The following is a 17,287-nucleotide window of genomic DNA, read 5'->3' as shown; positions in this document are numbered from 1 at the left end:
TACTGATTAACTGAACTGGTACGTGATTTACATATAAATCGATCATGCTGTTTTGCAATAGTTTATGTTTTGATTTGCAACATGCTGTAGGCGTGCATGAAATACACTAGTACTAATACGCGATTGTTTTATGTGTTAGAATTTATCGATGCTATCGAATTATTTAAACTTCTCTAGTTGATATCTAACATCCAAGTGCAAGTTCCATTTAGTTATGGAAATGACTTTTGGCTAGATAGAGGTTTATCGTAAATATTGCTGAGAGATTTGACGAGTCGGAGTTTCGTGCAACAAAGATAGTTCTTGACACAAACAACCCGTACATACCCTAACTTTTCCATGAACTATTTCTAGAATGTTAACATGAATTATCGATAACCCCCCACGTTTCAAACGCGTGCTGTTCCAGTTTTCCTCCACCATTTTTTTTCTCTTTATAGATGAGTAATAAACAAGAGATTTATAAGTATTTATTATTAATTATTTTAGTATCTTCTGAGATATTGATACATTGTAAGAAATGCCTAAAAACTTACACTTTTTGAATTGTGAATTTTCATATCTGGTTGCCTGAAAATAATTTCAGACAATCTGTCTTAATCATCAGAGTCATTTTTTTCTGAGAGTTCAGACATGTTTTTGAAAATTTAAACAATGTGTAATGTATGTATGTATTTTAATTAACAAAATATGCTTATACATTGCAAATTATAGTGTTTCGAAATATTTAAATATTAATCATAAATATTCAAACGATTGCTATTGACTTTTAATGTTTAACAACGATTGCTATTGACTTTTAATGTAGTTATAAAGATGAGCTTCGGAAATTTGGTCGCACGTGCAGAAATTATGCATTTTCGACTAATTGTCGCAATTATCATGAATGCAGTTACAAAAGTACTCAACATACAGACAACTAATGTTAAACATAACTCTAAATGCATACCATCTTTCGTTGATACAACGCTACAGCATTATGACATAACTATATGATATGATAAATAAGGTTTATGGAAATTACTCATTACCATTAATAGCATATGTATTGTTCCATCCGTTTCAGCACAGTGAGTATTATGTAATTTCTAACTCTCTGTCATGCTTAATAAAATCATATTGATGTTAAACGGTAGTCATTTTATGTCAATGTTTTAGAAGTGACAAAGAGATCTCTTCTTCCCTGGAACTACAGTTTGTAATATTCAAATATTAATCATGAATATTCAGGTTTCGCCTGATAAGGCTTGGCTTTTGATTTTCATCTGATATAGAAGCTCCCGAGTTTCATATGAGGGAATTTAGTCACACGTGCGGCAGTGGCCGACGCGCGGATTACTCTGATTTCTCTCTGTTGTATTTAATACCCGTGCGAGATTCGTCCATCTATTGAACATGAAATTTATCACGTCGAGTTGCGCGGATGAGTCCGTGGAACACGAATTGCTTTTAATCGAGAGAACGAGAGAGAAAGAGAGAGAGAGAGAGAGAGAGAGAGAGAGAGAGAGAGAGAGAAAGGGTGGGGCAAGAAGGGTTGGAATGCGTTCGATTACTCGCTTTGTGTTTTGGGAATTAATGGCGGATCTACGACCTGCGTTCTTAATCGACCATTTGCATATATTGATTCGCGACGGTGCGACGCAAACGGTATATCGATTTAACGTTAACATACATTAGCATTTCGTTCACGGAATTTATGAGGGTGGGAAAAAGTCACGATAGAGAAAATTCAACCTGCGTGCAGGCGTACTTATGATGGCCGATAATAAAGTAAGGTCGGCACGTCGTCGGTATCGTGCTGTTTCTACTCAAGGTATGCGAGTCGATCTTTGATCAGGCGCACGCAAGCTCTCAGCTCGGAAAGTGTGCTAAAATCTAGCGTAGTAGATCAAGGGAAATTTTTAAACTATAGAATTGCTATACTACAGAGTGATACAAAATTTTATGACATGGAAAATAAATTAAAATATGTATCAGTATAAAAATGTTTGAAGTACATATAATAATAAAGCAGATAGTTATGCGAAATAAGAATAAATGAGAAAAAAAGAAATATAATAAATTTTTTATATTATATTCTTTATATTTTATTTTTATATTATATTTTATATTATATTTTATATCATTTTCTATATTTTTTTAAATATTTGTTATATTTTTTTAAATTAAAATAATGTTACCATCTCCATAAAAAACTTTTTTACAATTTTTTTTATTCGGCTACAAGTTTGTTAATTATTTTTCCAACTTTTGGTCAACATTGTATGTTAATATTTCTCTAATATTCTTTTCATTAATTTTGTAGATATAATTTTTATTTTGCACTTCTCTTTCTATTTTTATGAATAATAAAAGAATTTTAAAATCATAAAAGCAATTATTAAAATTGCAATATCGCCAATAGCTTTCTGCGATAAAATAAAATTTGCCGCTTCTTTATTTGATCATTTTTATTGCTCATTTTTTAATTTTTTTATTTTACCTATTGTTTTCGGCGCACAGAAGATTATTCTCTCATTTTCCTCGGATATGCATGCGCGTACATGTGTGGTATACATTTCGAATGATGAAAAGGTAAAGTGCTTTTCTATCGTGTTAAAGCCGGATACATCGGGAAATATGAGAAAGTTTTGCAAATTTACGCTCAAAATTCAGTTTAGCTCTTAATTCGACGTTCTGTTTCAACGCATATACGCAATCTCCGGGATTTTCCTCTCTCTTTGTGTAATTTCATCCCTTGATTTTGCTCGGCTTGTGCATGCTCTTGTGGTTGGCCCTTCCATCGACTTTCCTCGGAGTCATTATGGACGTAATACTTCCGCTCGACGCGCTCTCTCTCTGTTACGGATTAGATAAAAATAAAAATACAATTTCTCCCGAAGATGTAACGTACATTGATGTAAATCAAGAAGCAGAAATGAAGCGATCGCGTGAGCACAGTAGTAAGTGCCAGTATCGTTGGGTTTTGCACATACTTTATCTACAATAGAAGGTATAGAGGATGCCTCAAGCATAAAACATTTTTCTTTATTACAGATTTTTAGACAAACACACTCTCAATTTCTTTATAATTTTTAACAATATACGCTTGCATTGTGCATGAAAAAGTTTGACAAGTAAAAATTTTAAAATTAAAAAAAAAGTAAGAATCTTGTATCGATTTGTTCTTAATTAGCTGAAAGCAAAAAGAAATCGATTATTTCAAAATTTAATATTACGTATACATTACTTTCTGAAAAAGGTAAAATGATATATATTCTGTAGTAATAATTAATAATCTTCACTGTGCAAAAATTAGAATCCATTAAGTTTTTAAATAAATTTAAAATTTAAAAGAAGTTAAGTTTAATAGAACTATAAAATATGAAACAATTAATAAATTTTGTATATAAAATGACGGATTGGAAATAATTTCTATGTTCATATTTCTCCTTCTCTTTCTCTCTCACTTACGAATAAATTAATCAAAATTGAATTTAATTGGATTTAATCCTTTTCAGACATGTTATTAACTTTAATCGAGACAACTCGCACGATACTTGGGACACGATATATATTGGTGTTATTTTTGTTTCAGGTGCGCGCGTTTGTTCGTGAGACGCGGCGGCGGCGACGTACGAGCTCGATAAGAGCGCACAGGTATATAGCAGTTAATTATATCAATGCCCCATTAGCGTGCCAGTATACCGCGTGATTGCAATGGCTTTTTATACACAGGAAGGGTTCGCCTTCGCCGTCGGTACCGGCGTAGTCGGTGCTTTTTTCAGCCGGCTATATGTATTATATACAATAGCCTCGACTCGCGAGAGTGGTCCGCGTAAATACGGGGTAGTAATTATGTTCGGAGAGAAATTATCCGTTGGATATTATCCAATTACCCTGCAGGTTGCTTGATTTACTGTCGTGAAAGTGGTCGACACTTTTTTCGGATGCTGAGATTCTTTTTGACGAACGTTTATTAACGATTATTCATAAAGAGAGAGAGAGAGCAATGTGGTTTGATAATACATAAAATAACGATGGCGTCGATCATGCTGGACATAAAAACGATTCGGAACGTCATTATCGATGAAATTATGTGAATTACTACTGAATTGATAATTACAACTGACGTGCTTCGTGCAATGCGGAAATGTGGTCGATAACGTTATAAATATTTCCCATCGACTTGGGACACGTGTCCCAACGCTCATCAGAAATTCATAATGCGCGTCGGAAGAATAAAAGTAAATAACCTTGACATAGGGTGCAATTGATGTGTGAAGTTGCGTGGGATATAATCACCGACGCTCGAAGATGCGAGATTATGTGCCGTAATTTTGTATTTATAGTTTATGGTTGTTATTGGCGTGATAAGAGAATGAGATCAGTTAAGGATAGTTTGGAGAGTCACGAATCTATTAAAAAGAACAATATTTGAACAAATAAAGTAAGTACATCGATGACAGGTATATAAATATTTTACATTATTTTAAAATCTACAACATATTCCATTATCATTTTGGCAAATATTTTTTAATGACGAATTCTTTAACGTCTTTAAAATCAATCAAATTTACTTTAAGCAACGTAATAATTATTGGAGACATTTATATTATAAAAATATTATATAATGTATAAAGACATTATATAAAGATATTTGAAATTACAATTGTACAAAGTACATGTATATTTAAATAACAAAATTGATTTTTAAAATTAATTTTATTTAATTACAACATGTAATATCATTTAAAATTTTATTGTCTCTGTATAAAGTGAAATTTGAGAAAAACATAACGATCAATATTAAAGAAAAATATATTGAAGATTAGTCTTAAAATATCTTTCAAAAATTCTTTAACGTTTCTATCATTTCTAAAATCAGTTTTTACTTAACAACATTGATTATTGAAGAAATTTATTTATTATTTAAAGACATTATATATAGATATTTGAAACTAAAATTTTATAAATTACATTTTACATAATAAAATTGATTTTTAAAATTCAATTTCAGAAAAAAAATTAATTGAAGATTTGTCTTAAAGCACATGTCGTTAAAATATCTTCCGCTGATTATAAAATACCTTGATTTGCAAAAACAGAGGCGCTTGTTGTATCATACGGGGGTTCATTTTCTTAATATGATCATATGCAAATTATCCTGCCGGGGTGGGTGATAGCATGAACTAGTTTTTGATTCGACGGAAAAAAACTCAGCTCCGCTCGTTGTTTTGGCTTAACTTTTCGACAAATTTTGGACGCGGTAACCACGACGCATTAATGCGACCTAGAAAGTTCTTTTATTATGATTCTATGTTGATGCCGACATGTATACTTCTTCTATTTGGCAGTTCGATGCACATTCATTTACGCGTGGTAAACACACAGATGAGAACGTTTGATTCTATTCATGCGTTGAATTACATTTTATCACTCGGATTGTTTTTCCGCTTTCTCGTGTATTTTGCAATTTCGTGAATGTACGAGGCTGTTTAATTTTGATGCCAGCGGCATTAAAATAAATTAAATCATAATCATAGTTTAATGTTACATTGCGTCCAAGATTTATGACGCTATGACGCTTGATTGCACCATATATCGAAATAATATGTATCTGAGAAATTAATCAATCGAATAACCAACATTAAATTATTTCAATGTTTGTTTAATTTTACAAACAAAATATATTTTACACATAACGTATGTATGCGCGAAAAATTAAATTTTTAACCTAATTTTCAGTAAAAACAGTGAAAATAGTTTACAGCACATTGTAAGTTTTTTTTAAATAATTTTAACATTAGAGATTAATATCAGGGAAATTTAGATTTTAAATAAATAGTAAATATTTAGTTAAAAGTACATCGTATGTCTTAAAAAATTATGATATAAAACATTTATTTTAAGATTATAATATTATTCGTAAAATGTGGAAAGTTCAATATTTCGTAGTAAAAATTATTGGACGATTCGACGATATAATTAATCGGCATATTTATATAAAATAGCGTTGCACTTGCAATTTACGCTTGCTTGACACTCGTTTGCGTTGGCTCATATAATCGCTAAGGTATAGACTCTTTCTCCTTTAAAATGATATACCTACGGAAGAGATGCTATTGTACTTTCGTTGCCTGGTTAGTTAGCCCTGGAATTTAGCCCTGACTCGACCTCGGCGCCTCAAGTATTCCGAACGTGTAGCAGGGCTTTAGTCGCGCGCGACGCGGCGGCGAACGGACGATCAAGGACGCAGACGTTAGTCGTCGAGGGTGATGTCCTCGCCATTGATTGGCAGCCCTGGCCGCGCTCTCGTCAAGGTTCTGACATGCAGATACACGGCCGCGCGATTGCGGGTTACGTCGGAGGCCGGCCTCTATTGTCGCGACCGTTGTTCCTCGTCAATAACACTAATGTCGACGAAAGCACTTTGCCTATCGTCGAACTGTCATGTTAAAACACGCGAAGAGCACCTAGTAGATTTTTATCTCTTTCCTTTATCTTTTGATCTATCTTTTTTTTTACAATTTTTTCCTTGCATTTTTGGCTCGGCAATAAATGTTTAAAGTGTATGTAATTTATTACATATATTTACTACCCATGTATCTACCTATCGATGTAGTGTCATTTGCAAAATGTAGGTATCTGTTTCGTTACTTGATATCTGATGTAGGGAAATCAAGTGGAGAGAACAGATAGAGTGGTTGCTTCTGATCGGTGAGGCGTGCCTACCGGACTGTTTGACGTTTCCTTTGAAATGTCGTTTCATTTCCTGCCCATCGGCATCGATGCCATCATCGCGATAGACAGCAGGATGGACGTTGGATCGAGATCACGACTTTCAGAAATACATAGCCGAATTTTTTTTTATGTAATACAAACTAGAGTTTTGACATAGATGGCGTAGATTTTTTGGTCTTAATTTTATTATTGAAGTATAAAAATACGATATTAGTATAAAAATAAAATTCATATAAACAATGTTTATCGTAGACGTTTACCGTAGACAAATAAAAAAAGAATATTCTGGTAAACAATGATAAAAGCCAGAGTATCTAAAATCAATTGCCATTTGTCAAAATATCTTTTAACACAATGGAAAAGAACTTTCAAGATTTTTCCATTAAGCCATTATATTCGCGTTTTATAATATTTTATTTCAATCGTTTTAAAAAGATTACAGAGATTTAGATAATGGGATTTAGACTCGCTCTTTTCGCAAGTTTCGCGCTTGTCGACAAATGTCTCGAGGGCTTATCGTTAACCCTAAGCGACAGATTAATCGGTAGTTTTTATCAACAGCTGATTTAGGGGGTAGAAATTCGATGGCCGGCACTTTCGCGATAGGATCTCTCGCATCGATTGTCGGCTGTGTGCATCGACAGTGCGGTACATCCGCGCGACATTATGGACGTGGGCCGTCGTCGTGCGCGGCTCGGTTGACCGAGTTTGCATCGGTGTTGGAGGTCCCATTGATTTCCTGGCCCATGTCAAGGCTGCACGCGAGAAACCCCCGTACTCCTCCGACTACCACCCACAACCTACGACAATCCCCTTCGACCTCCCGCGACCCGTTCTTCCCCCTTCCTTCGTCGGCTCCGCGTCTCGTCGTCGTTTTCGATTCCGCGTGCGTCACGCGTGCGACGCGTATGCACGTTGTCGCGCCTGCATTTTGTCGATTCGCGTCATTAGTAGACGGCTTTCGCATCATTCATCATTCTCTTTGTCGTATCTCATGCGAAAGAAAGCTTTTTAGGGCTTTGATACCTCTTTGTATTACACTCCGATGCGTGCGCGTGATGATTATCACGGATGACAGGCAATACGATGGCAGAGGCGATGATTGATTACGAAAGTTTCTCCACTTGTATGCATTATTTTGAACGTACAATTAGTATTTCCATCTTATCTTTCGTTGCTATGTAAGTGTTAGTCGTAAAGCTTAAACTCCGATATTTATATTTACGTAAATGACAGAGAGTCGCGTGACATGTGTATAAGTACTGTCTATTAAAATAGTTTTGATCGCAAATCGAAATTCGAATATTCATGCATTTATTTGCAAGCCCCATGTGCGATCTGCCAATTTCTCGCTATTCTTTTTTGTCTCAAATGCATTTTTAACAATTTGTCATTATTGAGATTTAAACAAAAGTCATATTATATTTTATATTTTATCTTATCTGTTTTTATATAAGTTGAGTTTTATATAATTTGAAATAATTGGCTAAATAAATTTTTATAATATAATATTATAATACTATAATGCTATACTTTTCTGTTTTCATAAAATGCAAAACTGTTTGATATTTCATCGGAATTCTTGTGTTTTTTCACATTGGAACGGTAGAAATTGTTTATCTGTCAATATTGATTCGCGTTTATATTGACTATTTTCCGTACAATATTATGCAAGAAAAATATTTTTCGCATGTGCCAGTGCTTGTTTTATGATTTTATTATGGTGTTTCTTTTTCATTTATTTTATTTAGTTGCCGAAAAAGATGTATATATATATATGTATGTTGAAATAACTATTATTTTTCTCTGTTGATTATTCAGTTATTTTTGGCACATAAAATTTAATTTTTTAATTCTTTTTGAATTCTTTGACTAACTGTCATCACTTACTGTACAACACACATAAAATAAATAAATATACATACATGTAAATTATACATAATATAATTAAACATATTAATTCTCCAAATGTACACATATATTTGTTTAATAATAAAATTATTGTGAATATATTCGAAATAATACAATAGATATTACATTCTTCAAAGTCTGAGAACCCTGTTGAAAAAATTTGGTTTGTATTAAATCGATTATTCGAGTTTCTTTACATGATCTTTTTATTCAAGAGGAAGAGAGAGAGAGAGAGAGAGAAAGATCCACTTATTAGTTTATATCAATTCTTTTTCATATAATTTTCACCTTCTCGTCGGTCTTATATACTGTTTGCATTCGCCAGCATCTAGTATCTAACTTTGGTTATAACGTTTGCTTATCGTACTACGCTTGGCTATTCTTTGACTTCGTTCCATTTATCCTTGAATGTAGATCGATTCCCGTTGAATTTCCTCGCGATGCGCCCTACGTATCTTTCCATTCATTTATAAATAATTCGATTGACTTTGACTACTCGCATGCACATTACGAAGATATAAGTATCTTCTAAATATCTACTCTCGAGAAAATGTTTTCAACGTATTGCCGTTATATGATGCCAATTTATATCTTACACGTGTATCATCGATATATTATATATTCGAGATCTCGATATGCTATTGTATATATTATTATATGCGTTATTATTAAGATTACGTATTCTGCTCTATTTTTTTTTAATTGTGATATACGTATATGAATATTTCCCCTTTTTATCGATGTTAATTGCATCAAATTACATTGGCAACATGAAAGTTTGCGCAAGAAATATCGCTTGTTTAAAATAACGGATAAATTTATGACTTTCTTATTGCGTGTCACGCAACCCTGAATTCTATTTGCAGACATGTCTTCGACCTAGGAAAGAGGTACGTTACGTGTGTACAGTTGTCATAACTTATCTGCTCTTGCGGCCGCGACGCGGCCGCCGACGATATAATAATTTGGTTTATTCCATTCGCGTTTGCGTGGCAGAATCTCCGTTATTCAGCGAGTGGTAATTTGAAAGTAATTTGAAAGTACGGCAACTGTCACGGCACGCTCGCGGATTTTGCAACGTGGCGGTCGTGTTAGAAAGGCGAGGAGGGGGTTGAGGGGGACGGGGAGGGGGGGGGGAGAGAGAGGAAAGACTGGTGCAACGACGGGGCGGAACAACCGCATATTAATCGTGACACTCGCACGAATTTATGAGCTCAAAAGCCGCGAGTTAAAATCCGGGAAGCGGACGAGAAAGTCTCCTGTATCGCGTGACCGACCCTCCATCGCGGTTACTGTCCAAAGTACTCCAACTCCGACACTAATAACCACGACGGGTCGCGTTTATCGTCGCGATATTTGCCCTTCCGAGTTGGTTGGAGAATCGGTAGGAAAAGCACGTTCGAGCATCATCGCAATCGGATCTCGGGTAGAAGATGACAGATACTCGGTGAAAAACGTACCGCGAACGAACACGTATAAAGGCGCGTAAAAAGTTTTGCTCGAAGGCCAAGCCTCAGGCGTATGTTTAAGTATGTTCCCATAGCGATTTTACTACGCAAGAAACAAAGTTTAAGTTTACGATATCATATGTAACGAGAAAAAAAAAATGCCTGTGAAAGTACAAATTTTAGCAAATGGCATGTATAGCTGCATTAGTTATTCACTACGTGCTCTAAAGCCATGGTGACATAATATCGCGTATTGTTCAAATAATATGTTATATTAAATAGATTATTTTGAAATAAATTTTCAGAAATTATTTAAATTATGTTCAAAAATTAATTTTCTTGTATTATAAATACGTGGCAATAATTTGGAGACGTCCCGACATCCAAATTCGGATGTATTTGTACAGCAGAAATCTGAGAACTATTGGAGCGTATCGTCGAGTTAACCAAAGGCGAACGAGCCGAGTGGATGAAATCATTAGTATCGAGGCTACGGTTTCCTGTATCGCTACCGTGAATATGCCACTGGGTATGCCAGTAGTAAAGCACGAGGAACAGTCAGCCGGCTGAATGATCAGCGCGACTCAGCCGGATATTACGGTTACCGAAGAATATTCGATTTATAGCTAACTAAATGGGTTCGCTCTCGTCGATCCGGATGCCGTTCTCTCGTGTCTTCGATTCGCGCCTCTTCGTTGTCGAGTTACCGGCCACCATTCCGATTAAGTTTGAAGTTACTATCGGAAATACGTTTTGTGTTATGTCACGCTACAATCTCGCCGAACGTCATAACGTCGTAGAAATACAGCGGGTCATGAAGTGACGTGTCGGAAATAACGTTCGATTACGAGACGTGAAAGCGTGATTGTAACTTATTTATTGCAAAATTATTTAGTGCATGCGTTTAGTTACTTCTCACTATCGTCTTTTTACATGCAACCTTTCTCTTACATTTTTTTAAGCAAAGACGAAATAATTTTCGACAAGAATGAATCAAATGTTAGTTTACTCTTTGTAAAGATGATTTAGAGTTTATATTATTAGATGTTTTGTTTTGTTTTTCGGAAAGATAAGAATATTTATTATTATAAATCTATCTTTTAATTACCTTTTTAATTTACTCTTCTCTCTTCTCTTTTTTTTCTAAAAAAAAAACCTCTTTGTTGTAAAAATGTAAAAGAATGCGGTTAAATAGAACAGACCTATAGTCATTACGATATATAAATCGTGACATAAATTGTTCACACAATTCTGTATGGTTTCATCAATCACCCGCGTAAGCGCGCATTAATAATCGTCCACTATTAAATATGCATTGGTTGTTTGCGAACGAAGCGTCATTCTCTCTCTGCTCGCCTCTCGTTATTCCACTGTGCCCGATTTCTGTCAGCCTTTATATGCCAGCTGCCAGTCACTAATTGTTTACGTAAAATACTGTGTTTTTGAAATTGGAGCATACCAACTATCGACATTATCTATATGTTATCAATTAATATCAATATATCGATTACGTATACATATAAGCGTATGCGAAGAATGCATATTTTTTAAAGGAATTCCAATTATTTTTCCATGTTATTATGTGAGATATGTTTTAATATAAATTATATGTGCATTCATTGTCAATAAGACTTTGATTCTCATTGTAGTTGTGTATGTATTATATATTGTTCTTTTTTAATCAATTTCAATTTATAATTTGTTCCTAAAAATAACTAATTTTATTTCCAATTATCTCGTTTATGTAATAATGTTTTGCATGTAGAAATATGAAACGTCATAATATGTAAATCATACTTCACATGTATGCATATGTCGCGGAAATATGTCTGCATAGTCGATTTAATTTTTTAAAACCAGTACATAGAAAATTCAGCAGTTACACTGCCAGATTTCTACTTCATACTCGGATGCATGGTAACATTCCAAAAGCGGAAACGCATTTAAAGCTCCATTACACGAAATACAGGATGCCAGATATTCGTGTGGGACCGCGAGAAAGATAAATCTTTTCTGCTCGAAACACGGTAATGGAAAAACACTCGGTGGCATCGGTTGTCATCCTTCCAACCGACAGTGGTGTTGCCAACGCGGTTGCATAGGTCAGGTTAGAGGAGTAGATATGCGAAAGGAAAACAACAATCCGTCTCCCGTTTCTCTTCTAGAAGCGCGCACGTTTGTGCCCTGCCATTGAAAATAGGTCAGTCGGAGTCGAATCATTTGGCGCGATTTTGTCTGTTTCCGCGTGGTGGGCGATGCTCTTGCAACGAAAACACGACTATTCTCAACCGGATGATAATCCACGATGTTTCCAATTCCGGAAAGTTGCCAAGGTATCCTTCTGTCTGCAAGAACGTCGCATCCCGACGTGAGATATCACAGAATCGATAAGTAGCGCTCCCCGCGAAATCCTTGAACGGATATTTTCGACAATAGCCATTAATTACTCGCGATATAATCGCAATTTTTAGCATATATTCCCTGCAGTAATACTGATTCAAGTAAAACCACAAATTTATGACATACTTCTAATAATCAACATGTCTCTTCATTTTCAAAATATTGTCAATGTAAGATATATTTTTGTAATTTTTGAATAACATTGTAACAAAGAAATATATTTAAAATTTGAAAATCTAAGATATATGTAGAAAATTTTTTGAGCACATATTTGAAATTCTCAAACTATAAATGTGAACATTATTCATTTTTTTACTGATAGTAATATAAGTAGTAATATAAATAGTATAACAGCCATTTTTTATACTCATAGTAATCTAAGTAGTAATATAAATAGTCATAACCATTTTTTATATTCAAAGTAATATAAATAGTAATAATAACGTAACAACAATTTATTATGTTTATCAATTTTCATATAAATTAATTTTTTATAATAAAAATATACATATACATATACAGAAAGAAAAAATGTTATATTTAAAAAATAAGTTTATACGAAAATTGATAAATATAATAATTGCTATTACGTCATTGTTACTATTTATATCACTATTATCAATTTTTCGCTTATGTATTAATCAAACGCTATTTTTATCTTTATTAACTTATCAATTAAATGATAGAGACCATCTTGTTAGTAGAAACTTCAATGAAGATAGTATGACGTGATTGAAATTTTGGATCAAGCTTGGTCCGGTAACCGAGTGAGGAAAAGAGGGTGTTCTTCTCGCTTTACAGAGAGAAAGAGTCTGGTGTGCGCCAGTGATCCGAAAGTGGGCGAAGGTGGCGACGATTCTAGCCCACGGTGGGCTGCCGAGGGTGGCGGCGTAGGAGGATTTGGAGTTCTGCCACGTCGGGAGCACCCTCCTGCTCAAGAGCTCTACTGCGATCACCGATACCACACTACAGTACCTCCGCGGTTGGTACTCGTTAGGGTTTGAAGGATGCCAGAGAGAAGCGAGCGGTCCCTCTCGAGAAGGAAACAGGTGGAACGATCGAGGCTCCGCTCACCGGAAGAGCGTAAATATTGATATTCTCTCTTGCAGCAGTGTAACTACTGCATTTACCATCTTTTTCTGTTGAATATAATAGCGCTCGCAAATTAAAATTATATTGGTCCTCCGTGTCTCGATATTAATAATATTATTCGACACTTGTGAGAGAGATTGGGTTTCGAATTTTTTGTATCCGAAGAATATAGAATTGTTTAATAGACTTGTCAAGAATATATGTATCTTGTTAGACCTAAACGTAGGGAAACGCACCGATAATGTCGATGTTAGTCAATGTCATTGACTATAAGTTCTCTCTACATTCTACATTCTCGTATAAAAGTTAAACTTATGTTTCCGTTATCGTTTATTCCGTGATTATTAATGATTCTATATTCGTCGGAATGTAAATGCTGTAGATTGTGTGGGAAGCCTTCGCTGTCTGACCTCGAAGCAGAGACTGTTTCTCATATCATTTATTTTAACGTTCTTAAGTAAGAAGATGTCCTTACGTCTTGTCGTTAAGTGTAATTTTCATTCGAAGAATTATAGAATTTAATCTGTGATATTAAATGGTACGTCATATTATAAAAGAATTTAAATTTTTTGAAAATCTTAAATATCCAAAGTGAAAAATTGAATCAGATTGATATGCTCTTTTTATTATTACTTTAAAATTTTTGTGTCACATGATAAAAATAATAACGATTAACAGTTTTGATTATTATTTACTGAAGCAACCCATGTGTCAATATATTGAATTATATGTTGTTTATACGTTTACAAGATGTCGAGAATATTGATAAGATATCATTAATAAGAATATTGATGAGATTAGAACTGAGGGTAAGATTTTAGTAATAAAGAAACGTTATCGCGAACGACCAGAGAAAGAGTCCGAGTAAAGGCAGCCGTCGGTCACGAGTACAACGCGTCGAATGTTTCGTGCAAAGTGATCGATAACGCTGCTTCTCTTGTGCCTGCAAAAACCTTTGCCGGCTACATTTGCGGATTATTAATACGTGCCACTAGTGAATCGCGATCAACGGATGAGCGAGTATAGTCAATTTTAGTATCGACATTGTTTGCACTTTGTTACTCTCCCGCACCTCTACTTCTATTCTTTTTCTACTTGTCTACGATTTACGTTTGTTTCCGCATGTCATGAGTGTTTTTTAATCGACAATAAATCTTGTCTGTCTTTTGGACGTTTCCATTAAGTGCTTGCAACAGTTAAAATACTTGGAGAAATCATTTGACTGATTGACGACAGGTAATAAATGCATATAACAATCGCGTTGTTATTCTTAATCTTTAATTATTAAGCACGCAAATCACATAAATTCGAGAAAATAATATTAGAAAATAGAGAAATTTTTTTTACAAATTTATACAGTCTAGTTTTTATTTTCTCACGTGATTTTAATTTTATCTGATTATTTCTCATAAATTTATGTTGCTCTAGAAATATATTAGCGTAAATTATAATTATTTATTGGCATTAGCTGATATTATTATAATAAAGAATCATTAATGATTAAATGTTTATGTCTTATCGATCGGAAAAAGCATAATATAAGACGCTTTATGTTAACGTTGTGCGAAATATGCGTTATACTTATTAAAATGCGAAAAACATTTTTATCATCACTACGAAAGCACGAGAAGTAGTGTTATTATGAGCATGGAAAAAGCTTGCACGCGTAGTGATGAGACATACGCCATGACATGCAATGTGGCTGCATGTATCCGCTCATTTACATGCAATCACAAAGATGCATCCAGACGGCAGAGAGTAAGAGAGAACGAGAGAGAGAGAGAGAGAGAGGGGGGGGGAAGGGGAGAGAGCTACGCTTGCATTGTGTTGACCGTTATGTCAAAGGCTAAACCTATCATGTTTGTGTGCATTTGATAGTAGGCAGTGGGTTGACGTCAGACACGATCGCGTAATAAAACGTTCGTTATTCTCGTCGAAGTAGCATAATGAGTGACGCGTATCGCGATGAGGATGCAGTCATACACATATGATTTGCCCAATGCAATATTTTTCCGATATTAAAATGAAGGAATTAATTTATATCTTGTGAAAATGTTTTTGTTTCTCGTATAATTACTGTGAAAGATAAATGCATTATTTTTATATATTATAAGATAAAAAAAATTATGCCGAATAGAATGTTGGCAATCAAAAGACTCTTCGTGATAATACTAAAAATACTTTTAATATTTTTATTCAAGTGTTCTTATTTTACGAAGAATTTAATGCGATATTTGAAGCAAGTAAATAAAGTTAAAATATCTATGAACTGTTCTTAAAAAAAAAAACATTAACGATATAATCTATAATTCATCTACATTTATAATCAAATATTTAATAGACATCGCCTCTCTTTTCTAAATTTAAAAATAGATAAAAAATATTTAACTTTCCTAAAATATCACGTATAGATAATTTTCTAAAGAGGAGTGATATAAAATCCTTTTTATTTTTCTGTAAAGAATTTTAAATACGTATTATTAATTATTTTATTCCTACACACATTAAACATTCCTAACCTTAGATTCGTGATGCTGCGCAAATACAAAGAAAAGACGTCAATAACTGGCTCTATCCCATTTTCTAACACCTTACAAACTTTCTTATTACGTGTATTTAATGATAAGAGATATCAATGGAACGTTATAATAATAATTTATCGTAAAAACTTAATTTTCATAAAAATAACTTTGATTAAAAAGACAAATTATCTAAAATTACTTTTCCACTCAGATTTGTAAATTTAAACAAAAATGTATCAGAATTCTTAGGCAATTTCTTATAGATTGTAAAAACTAACTACAAAGTATCTGAAATTTTCTGTACTCTCTGAATGGTCAGACAGAATTTTCAGCAGAGTGTCTGAATTTTTAGATATTTTTCTGAGAATTTTCAAAAATGACTTTGATGATTAAAACAAAATTACTTTTAGACATACATATTTGAAATGAGAGAGACAGAGAAAAACGTGTCTCGTTTCTTAATGTACAGTATACTTTACAAATCACCACGTCATCTTTCATGACAAAAAAAAAAAAAAAAATCTCATGCTTAAAAGACAACTCTCTTAAACAAATCATACGCTTTGCATCTCTATTTCCGAATCTAAATAAGCGTGCAAACTGATGGATAGACTTACGCGGCGTATGCAAAAGAAGCGCGATGCGTGGCGGGCAGCAGGACGACCGTGGCCGCGAGGAGAACGAGGCTCCCGGACGCGGCGTGGAAGGACCCCATGGTGGTTGTCATGTCCCTCGGAGTTGGCGCGGCTGAGAGAAGGAACCACCACGGCACCAGCTCTCGCCGCCGAGACGACGACGACGATGACGACGGCGGCGAGGACGAGGACGGCGACGAAGGTAACGTCGACGGCTGTCCCGAGGCGTTGCTACCTGGCGCGTTGACCCGGCGTCTCTCTGCGTGTCGTCCGCGTCTCACCCTCCCTCCCTCCCTCCCGCCCGCCCCGCCCTCCTACCCCCGTCTTGCTTCTTCGTCGTGAGCTCCTCTCTGTGTGCTCTCTGGCTTCCCTCCGCTTTTTCTCGATTTTCTTTTCTACGATTTCTCTCTACGAAGCTCAATCTACTACAGCTCACCACCTCTCTCTTCCCTTTTCCTTTTCTCCTGTCACTGTCACTCACGATCGTCCCTTTTCGTCAACACTGGAGCACACTTGGTAATCTGAATGATTCTATACCGCGTACACCCTTTCTTCG

At 34.7% G+C, this 17,287-nt stretch overlaps 1 protein-coding gene across 15 annotated transcripts in view; it reads right to left on the bottom strand.

Moving 5' to 3' along the window:
• The window catches only part of Rdl (Resistant to dieldrin), an 85,548-nt gene extending 68,539 nt beyond the window's left edge, over positions 1-17,009 (bottom strand). For all 15 annotated transcript variants that reach the window (XM_072910176.1, XM_072910189.1, XM_072910187.1 and 12 more), the window contains exon 1: positions 16,714-17,009. In XM_072910176.1, coding sequence (XP_072766277.1) covers positions 16,714-16,823 — 110 coding nt within the window. In that variant the 5' untranslated portion in view covers positions 16,824-17,009. The remainder of the gene's footprint in view (positions 1-16,713) is intronic.
• Between the last annotated feature and the right edge of the window lie 278 nt (positions 17,010-17,287).

The sequence above is a fragment of the Anoplolepis gracilipes genome, chromosome 2, assembly GCF_047496725.1.
Source record: "Anoplolepis gracilipes chromosome 2, ASM4749672v1, whole genome shotgun sequence".
NCBI classification, from domain to species: domain Eukaryota; kingdom Metazoa; phylum Arthropoda; class Insecta; order Hymenoptera; family Formicidae; genus Anoplolepis; species Anoplolepis gracilipes.
Note: the sequence above shows the minus strand (reverse complement) of the source record. Positions and strands in the feature narration are given on the sequence as shown.